Raw genomic sequence first — 14,302 nt, 5'->3', positions numbered from 1 at the left:
CACCACTCATTTCTTTGCCACAGGTTAATGAAGTGGCAGTAGAAGACATCCGTCCAAGGCCACAAGGATCCTCTCCAGTTTATGAATATTCCATAGAAGAAGGATATTCAAAGGCAAGACACTGAGTTTTCATGCAGGCATGGTTTTACCAAGTTGATTCAAGAGATTTGAGCTCCTGCAACTAGCTGAGACTGTTATGTCATGTAGCAGGATGTTATTGCAGACATATCGTCTTCTTGTCCCCACCAAAATGAGGGCCATGTTCATTGGTGGTTTTATATTCTGCTGGACTTGTTGGTCATGTTCTTGTTTCCTGGGAAAAAATGCATTTCACTTCATTCCTTAAAGGACCTGAAGCAGAGTGTCAACAAATGACATTTCATTTCCTATTAAAATAGTTAACTGGCTTGAATCTAACTAACATGTATTTCAAAATCACCTGTATCTCTTGATAATTCCAAGTTAAAGATTAAATCGGTACAGTCACGTTAACATAAGCAGGTAACAGTTTTAAATTCATTCTGAATTCAAATAAAAGATAAAAATATATGTTCACAAAGGTGAAAGAATGAGAAATGTGCTACTTGAGCAACAGACAGAAAAGCTCCTTACATCTCAATACACTTGGTCTCTGGTGTTCATTTCATGCAAATTTTGGTACAATACAGGGAGGCCTCGGCATCTAATTTACTATTGCGAATAATATGGTTAAATCATTCATGTTGCAGATTGCACTTGTAGATCCTGATTTTGCTTTGTTGCCATTAAAGCAAGCCTCAGTTCTTAGTCTAAACCGGGGATTTTAACTGATGTAGGACTTTTGTTGTACTTTACAATAACCTGACTTCTGAACACTAAGTTGTTGCAAATTATTTTTCAGCTTCAAGAAGAAAACAAAAAATATTCTACAGACAAATCAAAACAGAGTCATCCACAGGTCAGTTTAAAAGCTCATCATAGTTTTAGGCATGTGGCTTGCAAAACATATACGTCTCTTACAACAAACAGATGTGGATGGGTGGACAGAGGGAAGGACAAATCGGCAAAGAATTGCTTTGTACTTGTTTTAACCAAGAATTTCACAAATTGCCTAGTTGTGGCACGAGCATGAGCGATTACTTGTCCTATTTGGGGTCCTTCCATAATTCTTTTTAGCGTTCTTTAGCCTTCTCTGGTTTGAGTACAATACAGCATTAGCTCTTAGTCTGACTTTTCTGGCCCATTGACTCTAATTCAAGTGCTTAACATCTTCATAGAAAATACAATCTCTCAGCTCTCAAAGTTCCCATATGTTTCACATATTAAAATTATAACCTACTTTCCCTATGGCCCCAATTCAGCATAGCCCTAACACATTTCTAATTTAGAACAGAATCAAACCAAAACTGAAGAAGTATATTCTCTATTTTAGGTAATCTTTCTTGAGCCACTGAAAATATACTTGAGAAGACTCTTTTTTTTTTTATTGTAGAACAATGTAGAACACTTTGATACAAATGAATTAAAATTATAAATGCACACTGTTTTCTACATCTAGGAGACAATGGAAGTGACCCTGAAAACAGAAGTGGAAGCTGGTGCCAGTGGTTTTAGTGTGATGGGTGGAGGAAATGAAGGGCTATATATCAAAAAAGTACTTAAGGAATCTCCTGCTTCAAAAATATTTAGTCTGAGAGAAGGTACAGTCTGTATTTCTGTTTTGTTTGGTTTTGGGTTTTTTTGTTGTTTGTTTTTTTTTTTTTTAATATACCTTAAAATAATCAGGTATGTAGCTGTGTGTGTATATAGATACCTACATGATCTGTCATCTCTTTAGGTAATATAAATAGTAGGTCCCAAACCAATTAATACTATGTGTGACCTTGACCTTTCCACATTAATAATTTCAAAGATCAGTTTCTTAAACAATAATTAAACGTGATTTTTTCTATTATTTAAAAAAAAAAATCTATTTTTCACTGATACAATGAAAAAGATACATAGAAAGTAGTGTGTACACAACTAAAATTAAAAAAAAACCTGAACTCATAACATTGATGAAGAACCTGCCTTCAATTCTTTCAAAAATAGTACGACACAAAAACTACAATAAATAATGATTTAAACAAAACTTGAAAGTTCCAAGTCTAAATACTGAAAAATATTATAAAAAACTTAGTTACTGTCAGGGTGGTCAGACTGGAGCAGGTTTTCTAGAGAGTTTGTGGGGTCACCATCCTTGGAAATATTCAGAACCTGACTGCACACAGATGTGAGCAACTGGCTGTAGTTGACCTTACCCTGAGCAGGATAGTTCGAGTAGATGATCTTCAAAGGTCCTTTCCAGTCTTAACTAGTCTGCAATTTTTATTATGTGAACATCATTTTATATTTTAAATAAATGAGATACCATTTTTTAAATTATTAAACTTTAATACAACATAATTTGAAAAACTGCAAGATAACACAAACTAATTAAAATGATGTCTGATTCCACTTGCAGGTGATCAACTTCTAAGTGCTACAATATTTTTCGATAATATCAAATATGAAGATGCACTCAAGATTCTCCAATATTCTGAGCCATACAGAGTCCAATTCAGCCTCAAAAGAAAAATTACTGCGAAAGAAGAGCTAGAACACATTCACTCTACAGCCCAGTATAAAAAGGAAAGAATAAGTCAGGTAAATATTTGATTAAGTTACAAAATTTGGATAACTCTGTAGTTGAGATCACACCATTGCCAAGGGAAGATGTTCCAAGCCAATCTGATCAGCAACTGAGTGGCAGATCTTGGTGCAGGGACAGATTTTCTGAGGCAGGGGAATGCCAGGGCAGCAGTGAGACCCACCAGGAGCCAGCAGCTCTCACGGGAGATGCTGACAAGATGTGGGCTTTGCCCAGGTAATGATGACCATGCCTATAAAAAGCTGCCTAGAGAGCACCAGACACCAGGAGCACTTGTCAACAGAATGGACATATAGAGCGGGACATGGCAGTTCATGCAGAAGGGTGCAGTCACCCTACCAGGTCAAGAGATCAGCTCAATTGGTGTTCATCACCACTTCAGAAGTAGCCTTACTATGGTGTACTATGCCCTTTCAGTACTTAAAAGGGGTCTGTAAGAAAGATAGGGGCAGATGTTTTAGAAGGGCCTGTTATGATAGGACAAGGGATAATGGTTTTAAACTAAAAGAGGGGAGATTCAGGCTGGACATGAGGAAGAAATTTTTAACAATGAAAGTTGGTATAACACTGGCCCAGGTTGCCCAGAGAGGTGGTGGATGTCCAGTCCCTGGAAACACTCAAGGCCGGGCTGGATGGGCCTCTGAGCAACCTAATCTGGGTGAAGATGTCCCTGCTCATGGCAGGAGGTTGGACTAGATGACCTTTGAAGGTCCCTTCCAACCCAAACAATTCTGTGATTCTATGATCCTATGATAATGTACTGTGTGGAAATAGACAAGAAAATACACACTTGTGTCTTCTGAAGACTTAGATATGTCTCTTCATGAAGAGACAGAAATCCCAAACATTATTTGCAGCTTTATAAACATCCTGAGCAAGACTACAGATTTTGTATAAAGCCACAACATTGCTTTAGGATAGAAAATAATTCTTCTCTAGTGAGTCAGCACTTTTTTGGTTGAGTGTCCACTGATACAATAGAACAGGCTTGGATAAGCTCTGAAATGTTTATATTAAATATTTTCCAAAATGTGAAATATTAGTAAATATTTTTCTCAAAGGCTCATCAATTAAATTTGCTCTTAAAAATATGTGTCTAATGACTTATACCTACATAGACGTGATCTGCTCATAGTTCTCCATCACATTCACAACTGTTTTTCTCTTCATATACATATATAATATATATATTTGTACAGACATATATAGATACATACAGAAACCTGTATTTGCTGCAATGTTTTGCAAATAATATAAAGCTGCAGAAATCCACATATTACAGTTACATAATCCATTTATTTTATGTAATTTCTGCTCGAATTATATATACCTTTTCAGGAATTTTTTATATAAAAAGTAGATACTGTGAATAAAAGGAACTACACATTTTATATTATGTATTTTATTTTGTGTTGCATCTATATTTAGTTTAATTTTAATTTTCTGACTGTTCTTTGTTCTTTCAGGAAAAGGAACTCAGTGAGAGCATTCCTGAAGAAACACTGCATGTGTCAGGAAAAGCTATTTCAGAAGAAGACAGGGAAACACTAATTGTAAACCAAAGGGTAGGAAGAAGCAAGCGACCTAAAAAAGATCGGTTATCATGGCCAAAATTCCAGTCAATTAAAAATAAAAAGATACTGGGGCACAGAAGATCTCATAGTACATCAGATGCATATGAGCCTGCTATACAGGACATTTCTCCTACAAGCACAGACACCGAGTCTCAATTCCAACAAGAAGTCCATACCAAAGAAAAAAAAGGAAGCCAAAAGAAACTGAAGTTCCCTAGCATTGGATTCAAAATGCACAGATCCAAACCAGAAACACAAGACAAGCAAAAAAAAGAAATAAAAACTACACTATTATCTGAAAGAGAAAAAATAGGTGAAGAAGATATCAGCCTGGAAAATCCCGAAATACTAACTGTTGAATATACCACATCTCCTGCCTATGAAATAAAAACAGACGAATTCCATGACATTTTAACAAAAGACTTAAAAGATATGAAAAATGGTGTCCCATCTCATACTAAAAAATGCCCTGAAGTTGAAATAAGCATTAAAAAAGAAAAGGACAAGATATCAACTGCAAAATTTACTGTACCTGAAGAACCACCTATATCAACACAGATTTCAAAGCCCAGCTTAGAAACACCTGATCTGAATGAAAGCCCAACTAAAAAATCACTGCAATCCTCAACAAAATCCCAAAAAAAGAAACAGAAAAGAATAGGAGATAAAACAGAAGGAGAAAGTGAAATTAACATAGGCATGATGGGTGACACAGCACAAAAATCTATACAGGTAAAAGGTCTAGAAATAGGCACTGCTAAAGCAGAATTACACACAATACCTGACACACTGGAACTAGGAGAAAAACAAGCAGAAGAAGACATAAAAATACTAATGACTCAAAAAACAAAAATGGGGGCTTTAATGCCCAAAATAAAAGAGCTGGAGACTGAAAACACCAAACCAGGAAGTGATGTTCCACATTCAGTACCAGAAACAGCAGCTGATGAAAGTTCAGAGGATGGCAGGAAATTGGATGTGAAAACTCATATGCCTGATGCAGAATCAGAAGCAACTACTTGGAAAATACAAATGCCGTCATTCAAAATGGACAAAACACTTAGAGCTGACATGAAAATACAAAAAGAAGAAAACACTTCTGAATCAGAAGATAACAAAAAAAAGACACAGGCAGAAGAAGAAGGTATGTACACAAATGATAAGACGTTGAAGATGGACATGATGATGAAGAGAGCAGAAAAGGACACTGAAGGAAAAGAGAGCAAATTCAGACTGCCAAAGTTTAAAATGCCTACATTTACCTGGGCAATGACAAAGGATGAGAGAGGACAAAATGAAAATCAGGTAGGTGAAAAGGAAGGAAGAGCAACATTACTAGAAAAAGGTGAAAAACCTTCCTCCATGGAAAATCATTTGGATGAGACAGAAAGAAACATAATAAGACAAATTGATCATGAAATAAAAAAGGAAGAATTCAGTATAACATCAGACAAAAAAGAAGAAATATCTAAAATGGTGACAAACACAGAAGAAAGCCTCGTCGTGGAACCAAAGTCTGACGTGCCCGGCGCCAAGGCCGAAGAGGCCGGCTGGAAGGTGGAGAAGCCCTCCCTCAAAATGCCCAAAGCTGACATCAAAGCTCCCAAGGTGGACATCAGCCTCCCGTCCGTGGACGTCACCCTTCCCAAGGCCAGCGTCGACCTGCAGGCGCCCGAGGCATCCCTCACCCTGGAAGGGGAAGCCAAAGCCCCAGAGAAGGAGGCCACAAAGACCAAGGACGGCAAGTTCAAGATGCCCAAGTTCGGCATGCCTTCCTTTGGCTGGTCCAGCAGCAGAGAGGCCAAGGCCACCGTGGCCGCTGATGCGGACGTCAGCCTCAAGGAGCCCCAAGTGACGGTGCCCTCGGGAACCGCCGAAGTCGACGTGACCCTGCCGGCGGCCGACATCCAAGCGCCCGCCGTGGAGGTGACCGTCGAGACGGCCGCCGCAGGAGAGGGCGAGAAAGGTCGATTCAAGATGCCCGACGTCAAGATGCCCAGCGTCAAGCTGCCCAAAGTCAAAGCTCCGCACGTGCAGGTCAGCCTGCCCAAGGCGGAGGTCTCCCTGCCCAAAGCCCAGGCCGAAGTCCAGGAGGGCGAAGTCGCCCTGCAGGGCCCTGATGCCGAAGGCAGCCTGGAGGTGGCTGCCGGCAAAGTGGAGGGCGGTGGCATGAAAATACACATGCCCAAAGTCAAGGTGCCCAGCGTGGCCTTCTCCAAGCCGACCGTCAAGGCTCCCAAAGTGGAGGCGGACGTCAGCCTGCCCAAAGTCGACGCCAGCCTCCCAGAGGCTGAGCTCAAAGCCGGCGACGCCGACATCAGCATCGCGGCCCCCGACGTCAAGCTGCCCTCCGTCGAAGGCTCCCTGGAGCTCCAGGCGCCCGACGTAGACCTCAAAGTGCCCTCTGGCGAAGGCTCCCTTGAGGGAGCCGAGCTGGAAGCCACGGGCCTGAAAGGGAAGCTGAAGCTGCCCAAGTTTGACAAGCCCAAATTCGGAGTGTCGCCTCCCAAGGTGGAAGGGCTGGAAGGCGAGGTCAGCCTGCCCAGCGCAGACGTCGACATGCCCTCCGCCACCGTGACGGCCGCAGCCGACGTCCCCGGCGCCAAGGCCGAAGGGGCCGGCTGGAAGGTGGAGAAGCCCTCCCTCAAAATGCCCAAAGCTGACATCAAAGCTCCCAAGGTGGACATCAGCCTCCCGTCCGTGGACGTCACCCTTCCCAAGGCCAGCGTCGACCTGCAGGCGCCCGAGGCATCCCTCACCCTGGAAGGGGAAGCCAAAGCCCCAGAGAAGGAGGCCACGAAGACCAAGGACGGCAAGTTCAAGATGCCCAAGTTCGGCATGCCTTCCTTTGGCTGGTCCAGCAGCAGAGAGGCCAAGGCCACCGTGGCCGCTGATGCGGACGTCAGCCTCAAAGAGCCCCAAGTGACGGTGCCCTCGGGAACCGCTGAAGTCGACGTGACCCTGCCGGCGGCCGACATCCAAGCGCCCGCCGTGGAGGTGACCGTCGAGACGGCCGCCGCAGGAGAGGGCGAGAAAGGTCGATTCAAGATGCCCGACGTCAAGATGCCCAGCGTCAAGCTGCCCAAAGTCAAAGCTCCGCACGTGCAGGTCAGCCTGCCCAAGGCGGAGGTCTCCCTGCCCAAAGCCCAGGCCGAAGTCCAGGAGGGCGAAGTCGCCCTGCAGGGCCCCGATGCCGAAGGCGGCCTGGAGGTGGCTGCCGGCAAAGTGGAGGGCGGTGGCATGAAAATACACATGCCCAAAGTCAAGGTGCCCAGCGTGGCCTTCTCCAAGCCGACCGTCAAGGCTCCCAAAGTGGAGGCGGACGTCAGCCTGCCCAAAGTCGACGCCAGCCTCCCAGAGGCTGAGCTCAAAGCCGGCGACGCCGACATCAGCATCGCAGCCCCCGACGTCAAGCTGCCCTCCGTCGAAGGCTCCCTGGAGCTCCAGGCGCCCGACGTAGACCTCAAAGTGCCCTCTGGCGAAGGCTCCCTTGAGGGAGCCGAGCTGGAAGCCACGGGCCTGAAAGGGAAGCTGAAGCTGCCCAAGTTTGACAAGCCCAAATTCGGAGTGTCGCCTCCCAAGGTGGAAGGGCTGGAAGGCGAGGTCAGCCTGCCCAGCGCAGACGTCGACATGCCCTCCGCCACCGTGACGGCCGCAGCCGACGTCCCCGGCGCCAAGGCCGAAGGGGCCGGCTGGAAGGTGGAGAAGCCCTCCCTCAAAATGCCCAAAGCTGACATCAAAGCTCCCAAGGTGGACATCAGCCTCCCGTCCGTGGACGTCACCCTTCCCAAGGCCAGCGTCGACCTGCAGGCGCCCGAGGCATCCCTCACCCTGGAAGGGGAAGCCAAAGCCCCAGAGAAGGAGGCCACAAAGACCAAGGACGGCAAGTTCAAGATGCCCAAGTTCGGCATGCCTTCCTTTGGCTGGTCCAGCAGCAGAGAGGCCAAGGCCACCGTGGCCGCTGATGCGGACGTCAGCCTCAAGGAGCCCCAAGTGACGGTGCCCTCGGGAACCGCCGAAGTCGACGTGACCCTGCCGGCGGCCGACATCCAAGCGCCCGCCGTGGAGGTGACCGTCGAGACGGCCGCCGCAGGAGAGGGCGAGAAAGGTCGATTCAAGATGCCCGACGTCAAGATGCCCAGCGTCAAGCTGCCCAAAGTCAAAGCTCCGCACGTGCAGGTCAGCCTGCCCAAGGCGGAGGTCTCCCTGCCCAAAGCCCAGGCCGAAGTCCAGGAGGGCGAAGTCGCCCTGCAGGGCCCCGATGCCGAAGGCGGCCTGGAGGTGGCTGCCGGCAAAGTGGAGGGCGGTGGCATGAAAATACACATGCCCAAAGTCAAGGTGCCCAGCGTGGCCTTCTCCAAGCCGACCGTCAAGGCTCCCAAAGTGGAGGCGGACGTCAGCCTGCCCAAAGTCGACGCCAGCCTCCCAGAGGCTGAGCTCAAAGCCGGCGACGCCGACATCAGCATCGCGGCCCCCGACGTCAAGCTGCCCTCCGTCGAAGGCTCCCTGGAGCTCCAGGCGCCCGACGTAGACCTCAAAGTGCCCTCTGGCGAAGGCTCCCTTGAGGGAGCCGAGCTGGAAGCCACGGGCCTGAAAGGGAAGCTGAAGCTGCCCAAGTTTGACAAGCCCAAATTCGGAGTGTCGCCTCCCAAGGTGGAAGGGCTGGAAGGCGAGGTCAGCCTGCCCAGCGCAGATGTCGACATGCCCTCCGCCACCGTGACGGCCACAGCCGACGTCCCCGGCGCCAAGGCCGAAGGGGCCGGCTGGAAGGTGGAGAAGCCCTCCCTCAAAATGCCCAAAGCTGACATCAAAGCTCCCAAGGTGGACATCAGCCTCCCGTCCGTGGACGTCACCCTTCCCAAGGCCAGCGTCAACCTGCAGGCGCCCGAGGCATCCCTCACCCTGGAAGGGGAAGCCAAAGCCCCAGAGAAGGAGGCCACAAAGACCAAGGACGGCAAGTTCAAGATGCCCAAGTTCGGCATGCCTTCCTTTGGCTGGTCCAGCAGCAGAGAGGCCAAGGCCACCGTGGCCGCTGATGCGGACGTCAGCCTCAAGGAGCCCCAAGTGACGGTGCCCTCGGGAACCGCCGAAGTCGACGTGACCCTGCCGGCGGCCGACATCCAAGCGCCCGCCGTGGAGGTGACCGTCGAGACGGCCGCCGCAGGAGAGGGCGAGAAAGGTCGATTCAAGATGCCCGACGTCAAGATGCCCAGCGTCAAGCTGCCCAAAGTCAAAGCTCCGCACGTGCAGGTCAGCCTGCCCAAGGCGGAGGTCTCCCTGCCCAAAGCCCAGGCCGAAGTCCAGGAGGGCGAAGTCGCCCTGCAGGGCCCCGATGCCGAAGGCGGCCTGGAGGTGGCTGCCGGCAAAGTGGAGGGCGGTGGCATGAAAATACACATGCCCAAAGTCAAGGTGCCCGGCGTGGCCTTCTCCAAGCCGACCGTCAAGGCTCCCAAAGTGGAGGCGGACGTCAGCCTGCCCAAAGTCGACGCCAGCCTCCCAGAGGCTGAGCTCAAAGCCGGCGACGCCGACATCAGCATCGCGGCCCCCGACGTCAAGCTGCCCTCCGTCGAAGGCTCCCTGGAGCTCCAGGCGCCCGACGTAGACCTCAAAGTGCCCTCTGGCGAAGGCTCCCTTGAGGGAGCCGAGCTGGAAGCCACGGGCCTGAAAGGGAAGCTGAAGCTGCCCAAGTTTGACAAGCCCAAATTCGGAGTGTCGCCTCCCAAGGTGGAAGGGCTGGAAGGCGAGGTCAGCCTGCCCAGCGCAGACGTCGACATGCCCTCCGCCACCGTGACGGCCGCAGCCGACGTCCCCGGCGCCAAGGCCGAAGGGGCCGGCTGGAAGGTGGAGAAGCCCTCCCTCAAAATGCCCAAAGCTGACATCAAAGCTCCCAAGGTGGACATCAGCCTCCCGTCCGTGGACGTCACCCTTCCCAAGGCCAGCGTCAACCTGCAGGCGCCCGAGGCATCCCTCACCCTGGAAGGGGAAGCCAAAGCCCCAGAGAAGGAGGCCACAAAGACCAAGGACGGCAAGTTCAAGATGCCCAAGTTCGGCATGCCTTCCTTTGGCTGGTCCAGCAGCAGAGAGGCCAAGGCCACCGTGGCCGCTGATGCGGACGTCAGCCTCAAGGAGCCCCAAGTGACGGTGCCCTCGGGAACCGCCGAAGTCGACGTGACCCTGCCGGCGGCCGACATCCAAGCGCCCGCCGTGGAGGTGACCGTCGAGACGGCCGCCGCAGGAGAGGGCGAGAAAGGTCGATTCAAGATGCCCGACGTCAAGATGCCCAGCGTCAAGCTGCCCAAAGTCAAAGCTCCGCACGTGCAGGTCAGCCTGCCCAAGGCGGAGGTCTCCCTGCCCAAAGCCCAGGCCGAAGTCCAGGAGGGCGAAGTCGCCCTGCAGGGCCCCGATGCCGAAGGCGGCCTGGAGGTGGCTGCCGGCAAAGTGGAGGGCGGTGGCATGAAAATACACATGCCCAAAGTCAAGGTGCCCAGCGTGGCCTTCTCCAAGCCGACCGTCAAGGCTCCCAAAGTGGAGGCGGACGTCAGCCTGCCCAAAGTCGACGCCAGCCTCCCAGAGGCTGAGCTCAAAGCCGGCGACGCCGACATCAGCATCGCGGCCCCCGACGTCAAGCTGCCCTCCGTCGAAGGCTCCCTGGAGCTCCAGGCGCCCGACGTAGACCTCAAAGTGCCCTCTGGCGAAGGCTCCCTTGAGGGAGCCGAGCTGGAAGCCACGGGCCTGAAAGGGAAGCTGAAGCTGCCCAAGTTTGACAAGCCCAAATTCGGAGTGTCGCCTCCCAAGGTGGAAGGGCTGGAAGGCGAGGTCAGCCTGCCCAGCGCAGACGTCGACATGCCCTCCGCCACCGTGACGGCCGCAGCCGACGTCCCCGGCGCCAAGGCCGAAGGGGCCGGCTGGAAGGTGGAGAAGCCCTCCCTCAAAATGCCCAAAGCTGACATCAAAGCTCCCAAGGTGGACATCAGCCTCCCGTCCGTGGACGTCACCCTTCCCAAGGCCAGCGTCGACCTGCAGGCGCCCGAGGCATCCCTCACCCTGGAAGGGGAAGCCAAAGCCCCAGAGAAGGAGGCCACAAAGACCAAGGACGGCAAGTTCAAGATGCCCAAGTTCGGCATGCCTTCCTTTGGCTGGTCCAGCAGCAGAGAGGCCAAGGCCACCGTGGCCGCTGATGCGGACGTCAGCCTCAAGGAGCCCCAAGTGACGGTGCCCTCGGGAACCGCCGAAGTCGACGTGACCCTGCCGGCGGCCGACATCCAAGCGCCCGCCGTGGAGGTGACCGTCGAGACGGCCGCCGCAGGAGAGGGCGAGAAAGGTCGATTCAAGATGCCCGACGTCAAGATGCCCAGCGTCAAGCTGCCCAAAGTCAAAGCTCCGCACGTGCAGGTCAGCCTGCCCAAGGCGGAGGTCTCCCTGCCCAAAGCCCAGGCCGAAGTCCAGGAGGGCGAAGTCGCCCTGCAGGGCCCCGATGCCGAAGGCGGCCTGGAGGTGGCTGCCGGCAAAGTGGAGGGCGGTGGCATGAAAATACACATGCCCAAAGTCAAGGTGCCCAGCGTGGCCTTCTCCAAGCCGACCGTCAAGGCTCCCAAAGTGGAGGCGGACGTCAGCCTGCCCAAAGTCGACGCCAGCCTCCCAGAGGCTGAGCTCAAAGCCGGCGATGCCGACATCAGCATCGCGGCCCCCGACGTCAAGCTGCCCTCCGTCGAAGGCTCCCTGGAGCTCCAGGCGCCCGACGTAGACCTCAAAGTGCCCTCTGGCGAAGGCTCCCTTGAGGGAGCCGAGCTGGAAGCCACGGGCCTGAAAGGGAAGCTGAAGCTGCCCAAGTTTGACAAGCCCAAATTCGGAGTGTCGCCTCCCAAGGTGGAAGGGCTGGAAGGCGAGGTCAGCCGGCCCAGCGCAGACGTCGACATGCCCTCCGCCACCGTGACGGCCGCAGCCGACGTCCCCGGCGCCAAGGCCGAAGGGGCCGGCTGGAAGGTGGAGAAGCCCTCCCTCAAAATGCCCAAAGCTGACATCAAAGCTCCCAAGGTGGACATCAGCCTCCCGTCCGTGGACGTCACCATTCCCAAGGCCAGCGTCGACCTGCAGGCGCCCGAGGCATCCCTCACCCTGGAAGGGGAAGCCAAAGCCCCAGAGAAGGAAGCCACAAAGACCAAGGACGGCAAGTTCAAGATGCCCAAGTTCGGCATGCCTTCCTTTGGCTGGTCCAGCAGCAGAGAGGCCAAGGCCACCGTGGCCGCTGATGCGGACGTCAGCCTCAAGGAGCCCCAAGTGACGGTGCCCTCGGGAACCGCCGAAGTCGACGTGACCCTGCCGGCGGCCGACATCCAAGCGCCCGCCGTGGAGGTGACCGTCGAGACGGCCGCCGCAGGAGAGGGCGAGAAAGGTCGATTCAAGATGCCCGACGTCAAGATGCCCAGCGTCAAGCTGCCCAAAGTCAAAGCTCCGCACGTGCAGGTCAGCCTGCCCAAGGCGGAGGTCTCCCTGCCCAAAGCCCAGGCCGAAGTCCAGGAGGGCGAAGTCGCCCTGCAGGGCCCCGATGCCGAAGGCGGCCTGGAGGTGGCTGCCGGCAAAGTGGAGGGCGGTGGCATGAAAATACACATGCCCAAAGTCAAGGTGCCCAGCGTGGCCTTCTCCAAGCCGACCGTCAAGGCTCCCAAAGTGGAGGCGGACGTCAGCCTGCCCAAAGTCGACGCCAGCCTCCCAGAGGCTGAGCTCAAAGCCGGCGACGCCGACATCAGCATCGCGGCCCCCGACGTCAAGCTGCCCTCCGTCGAAGGCTCCCTGGAGCTCCAGGCGCCCGACGTAGACCTCAAAGTGCCCTCTGGCGAAGGCTCCCTTGAGGGAGCCGAGCTGGAAGCCACGGGCCTGAAAGGGAAGCTGAAGCTGCCCAAGTTTGACAAGCCCAAATTCGGAGTGTCGCCTCCCAAGGTGGAAGGGCTGGAAAGCGAGGTCAGCCGGCCCAGCGCAGACGTCGACATGCCCTCCGCCACCGTGACGGCCGCAGCCGACGTCCCCGGCGCCAAGGCCGAAGGGGCCGGCTGGAAGGTGGAGAAGCCCTCCCTCAAAATGCCCAAAGCTGACATCAAAGCTCCCAAGGTGGACATCAGCCTCCCGTCCGTGGACGTCACCCTTCCCAAGGCCAGCGTCGACCTGCAGGCACCCGAGGCATCCCTCACCCTGGAAGGGGAAGCCAAAGCCCCAGAGAAGGAGGCCACAAAGACCAAGGACGGCAAGTTCAAGATGCCCAAGTTCGGCATGACTTCCTTTGGCTGGTCCAGCAGCAGAGAGGCCAAGGCCACCGTGGCCGCTGATGCGGACGTCAGCCTCAAGGAGCCCCAAGTGACGGTGCCCTCGGGAACCGCCGAAGTCGACGTGACCCTGCCGGCGGCCGACATCCAAGCGCCCGCCGTGGAGGTGACCGTCGAGACGGCCGCCGCAGGAGAGGGCGAGAAAGGTCGATTCAAGATGCCCGACGTCAAGATGCCCAGCGTCAAGCTGCCCAAAGTCAAAGCTCCGCACGTGCAGGTCAGCCTGCCCAAGGCGGAGGTCTCCCTGCCCAAAGCCCAGGCCGAAGTCCAGGAGGGCGAAGTCGCCCTGCAGGGCCCCGATGCCGAAGGCGGCCTGGAGGTGGCTGCCGGCAAAGTGGAGGGCGGTGGCATGAAAATACACATGCCCAAAGTCAAGGTGCCCAGCGTGGCCTTCTCCAAGCCGACCGTCAAGGCTCCCAAAGTGGAGGCGGACGTCAGCCTGCCCAAAGTCGACGCCAGCCTCCCAGAGGCTGAGCTCAAAGCCGGCGACGCCGACATCAGCATCGCGGCCCCCGACGTCAAGCTGCCCTCCGACGAAGGCTCCCTGGAGCTCCAGGCGCCCGACGTAGACCTCAAAGTGCCCTCTGGCGAAGGCTCCCTTGAGGGAGCCGAGCTGGAAGCCACGGGCCTGAAAGGGAAGCTGAAGCTGCCCAAGTTTGACAAGCCCAAATTCGGAGTGTCGCCTCCCAAGGTGGAAGGGCTGGAAGGCGAGGTCAGCCGGCCCAGCGCAGACGTCGACATGC

The 14,302-nt window shown here is 53.5% G+C and overlaps 1 protein-coding gene across 1 annotated transcript in view; it reads left to right on the top strand.

Moving 5' to 3' along the window:
* The window catches only part of AHNAK2 (AHNAK nucleoprotein 2), a 61,295-nt gene that overhangs the window by 27,647 nt on the left and 19,346 nt on the right, over nt 1–14,302 (top strand). Inside the window, exons 3-7 of the mRNA XM_071808624.1 lie at nt 24–113; nt 881–937; nt 1,538–1,679; nt 2,483–2,664; nt 4,135–14,290. Of these exons, the coding sequence (XP_071664725.1) occupies nt 1,544–1,679; nt 2,483–2,664; nt 4,135–14,290 (10,474 nt within the window). The 5' untranslated portion in view covers nt 24–113; nt 881–937; nt 1,538–1,543. The remainder of the gene's footprint in view (nt 1–23; nt 114–880; nt 938–1,537; nt 1,680–2,482; nt 2,665–4,134; nt 14,291–14,302) is intronic.

The sequence above is a fragment of the Patagioenas fasciata genome, chromosome 5, assembly GCF_037038585.1.
Source record: "Patagioenas fasciata isolate bPatFas1 chromosome 5, bPatFas1.hap1, whole genome shotgun sequence".
Classification (NCBI taxonomy): Eukaryota; Metazoa; Chordata; class Aves; order Columbiformes; family Columbidae; genus Patagioenas; species Patagioenas fasciata.
The sequence above is the reverse complement of the archived record's forward strand: the minus strand, read 5'-3'. Positions and strand labels throughout refer to the sequence as shown.